Here is a 2630-nt window from a genome sequence, read left to right on the forward strand (position 1 = left end):
AACTTTTAACTAAAAAGAAGAAAAGCTCTTTTTTAACACACATGAGCTTGAGAAACCCAATAAAGAAGAAACCTTAATAGTAGTCATATGGGGCATATATATATATATAGCTTCACTAAAGGTTGTCTACTTTTTCCTGGTCTGCTTCACATGTAGTTTGACATATATGCAGCTCCCCACGGCATGCAAAAACAAAATAAGAGAAAATAAAATGAACAACTTCACATGGCCTCCAAAATGGAGGAAAAAAAGATAACATCATTAATGTAGTTTTCATTGGATTTTTTTGGGCCTGATTTCCATGCCTTGGATGATAAGGCCACCTTTCCAGTTACCACCTTTGACCTCCATTAGAGTCATCTCCAGTTCTCCATCTTCACCTTTCTCGTTGAAGAACTCACCCATCTCTATCTCCATCCATCCATCCTCTCTCTTATTGGGTACCTCACTCTCCTGTTGTGGTTGTGGTTGTGGATCTTCTTCTACTAGTAGTTCCTGAGGCCTCAAGGCGTAACTGAACAACAAACTTCTTGAAAAGCTTCCAATCCTCCTGTACATTCCAAGCTGCCGCCTCTTTCTCCCTATCGGATTCAAATACACTTGCTTCATTTCTTCTTCTTCACCACCACCATCACCACCACCACCACCACCGCCGCTTTTACTGGCTAATTTGACTGAGACTTCCGCCGGTGGAAATTCGAATCCGTAGGCTGAGTCCGTGAACTTGAGCACCATGTAGGCTACATATGTTGTGTTTGGAGATAGTAGTCGCGTCTCCATCTTGCCACGGATTTCGAGCCAACACACGCCTAAGAGCTCCGCAACCTCTGAGAACCTGGAACATGTGTGAAACCCATCATATTGCGAGAGTCGAGTTTTTCGATTCTCTACCCATGTGGGGTGAGAAACCCCACATGAGATTTAACCATCACAATCGATCTCACACCATCTATAAGGATTCAGAATTTCAAAGAGAAAAAGAAAATACCTTGATTCAGGTTGAGGATGCCAATTCCAATACGATGGACATTCTCCCCAAACAATCGACAGCTCTTTTGCTCCAATCATATAACACTTCTTCCCACTGCATTTCTCCAACGCGAAGGTCTGTAACAAAAAAAATAAAATAAAATAAAATAAAATTTGCGCGGTTTAATATGATCCCACCGAAAAAAATCAAATCAACTGCTGAAATTGTACAAATGCACGGCCCTGTACGGGATCAGACCAAAAGGCCTCTGGTGCTGCGCCTCACAATGCCGCACCGTAAATGGATGTTCGACGCCGCGTGCAGAGTTATCGCTATTCTATGATTTCTACCTATGGGAGGAGTAATTGCGGTCTTGCGGGACAGGGAAAGGATAATAGGATATTACCTTAATGCCCTTATCGATGAGAACGGGGTTATCACAGAGATGGAGATAGAGATCCTTCTTCGACGAGAAAACTAACGGAGACGGAGACACCAATGACGACAAGATCTGCTTATAATCGGAGGGTAAGAACCTCTCCCATACCGAATCAGAATCGGTCGCCGATCGGAAAACTGAAGAGATAACCGAGGAACGGCACGCATCTCGAGGAGATGTGAGGGATATAATGTTCGAGATACAACCTTCCGGTAGGACGTAGAGATCTACGGTGCTCCCCTGTTCCATTGTTTCGTCGTCTTCTTCTTCTTCTTTTGCTGTTTGTTAGCCTTCGCAGTCTTATCTCGGTTGCCCTCTTCGGTCCCTTTTATACGTTAAGAGTGAGAGGAGAAGGCTTCGTCGCTAAGGCTTTTCTCCCTTTTATAGGCTTCTTTAACAGTTATGGATCTTCTTTTATTCAAAGAAAGCGGTGAAAAAAAAAGACGACTATTAAAGAGATAGAGATGAGAGAGAGAGAGAGAGAGGAAATATGAATCCTTCGTGGCTAAGCTTCTCTCTCTTTTTCTTGGACTCGATCGATTGTCTGTCCATCACAGTTCCCGCAACGTTCGTTGGGATATTATATATATAACAACCACACGAGGAATCTACCGGTTACGCAATCGATCCTTTTTACCAAAAAAAGGAAAAAATGATTCACTCAATCTTGTCTTATTTGGACGAAAATAACCCTGTTTAGAACTTCTATCTAATATAACTCCCAAGTCCCAACCCACGTTGTCGCCGGCCAATCACCGCCTCAGCGTGTCTCTAACTCTCTATATTAATCTCTCTCGGTCTCTCTCTCCCCATGTGGACTGTCCCCGGCTCAATGCAGTGACGCCTCACTGCCTGCCTCACCATCTTTCTCTTGAGAATTGCGCTTGCCTTTGCTTCTTGACCAAACGAAAACTCATTTAAAATCTCAAACATAAAGAAGGATAGGCACCGTCCGTCCGTATGGTGTGGTCAATGGGATCATGGGCAAGGGAGTCATTTTACAGGGATCAGGTTCTCCAAATCCTAAAAGTGTGCAATGCGGTAGTGCTAGGTGAAGATGTCGACATCTGGCAGGTCAGACATCCAACGGTGGATGCCAATGAGCTTGGACTATTGGATGTCTGAGCTGTCAAGTGTCGACATATCCACCTAGCACTGCCACACTATACACTTTAAGGAATTGGAGAGGATTAAAATCCATTTCATGCAGTCTTGTGTCTA

At 43.7% G+C, this 2630-nt stretch overlaps 1 protein-coding gene across 1 annotated transcript; it reads right to left on the reverse strand.

Moving 5' to 3' along the window:
* Positions 1-266: 266 nt before the first annotated feature.
* On the reverse strand, positions 267-1723 carry LOC122653870 (F-box protein PP2-B10-like). Its single transcript, XM_043847825.1, has 3 exons — positions 1377-1723; positions 989-1107; positions 267-835 (listed from the first exon to the last, which is right to left on the reverse strand). Exons 1-3 carry the CDS (start codon positions 1656-1658, stop codon positions 274-276), a joined length of 963 nt encoding a protein of 320 aa, XP_043703760.1. The 5' UTR covers positions 1659-1723; the 3' UTR covers positions 267-273.
* Between the last annotated feature and the right edge of the window lie 907 nt (positions 1724-2630).

The sequence above is a fragment of the Telopea speciosissima genome, chromosome 3 (assembly GCF_018873765.1).
Source record: "Telopea speciosissima isolate NSW1024214 ecotype Mountain lineage chromosome 3, Tspe_v1, whole genome shotgun sequence".
Classification (NCBI taxonomy): Eukaryota; Viridiplantae; Streptophyta; class Magnoliopsida; order Proteales; family Proteaceae; genus Telopea; species Telopea speciosissima.

Excerpts from the sequence above, each read along its gene's own strand:
- LOC122653870 (XM_043847825.1), bottom strand. The coding sequence starts at position 1,658 with ATGGAACAGGGGAGCACCGTAGATCTCTACGTCCTACCGGAAGGTTGT. Across the intron at positions 1,108-1,376 it reads TCATCGATAAGGGCATTAAG|ACCTTCGCGTTGGAGAAATG; the intron begins GTAATATCCTAT and ends TTTTTGTTACAG. Across the intron at positions 836-988 it reads CATCCTCAACCTGAATCAAG|GTTCTCAGAGGTTGCGGAGC; the intron begins GTATTTTCTTTT and ends CACATGTTCCAG.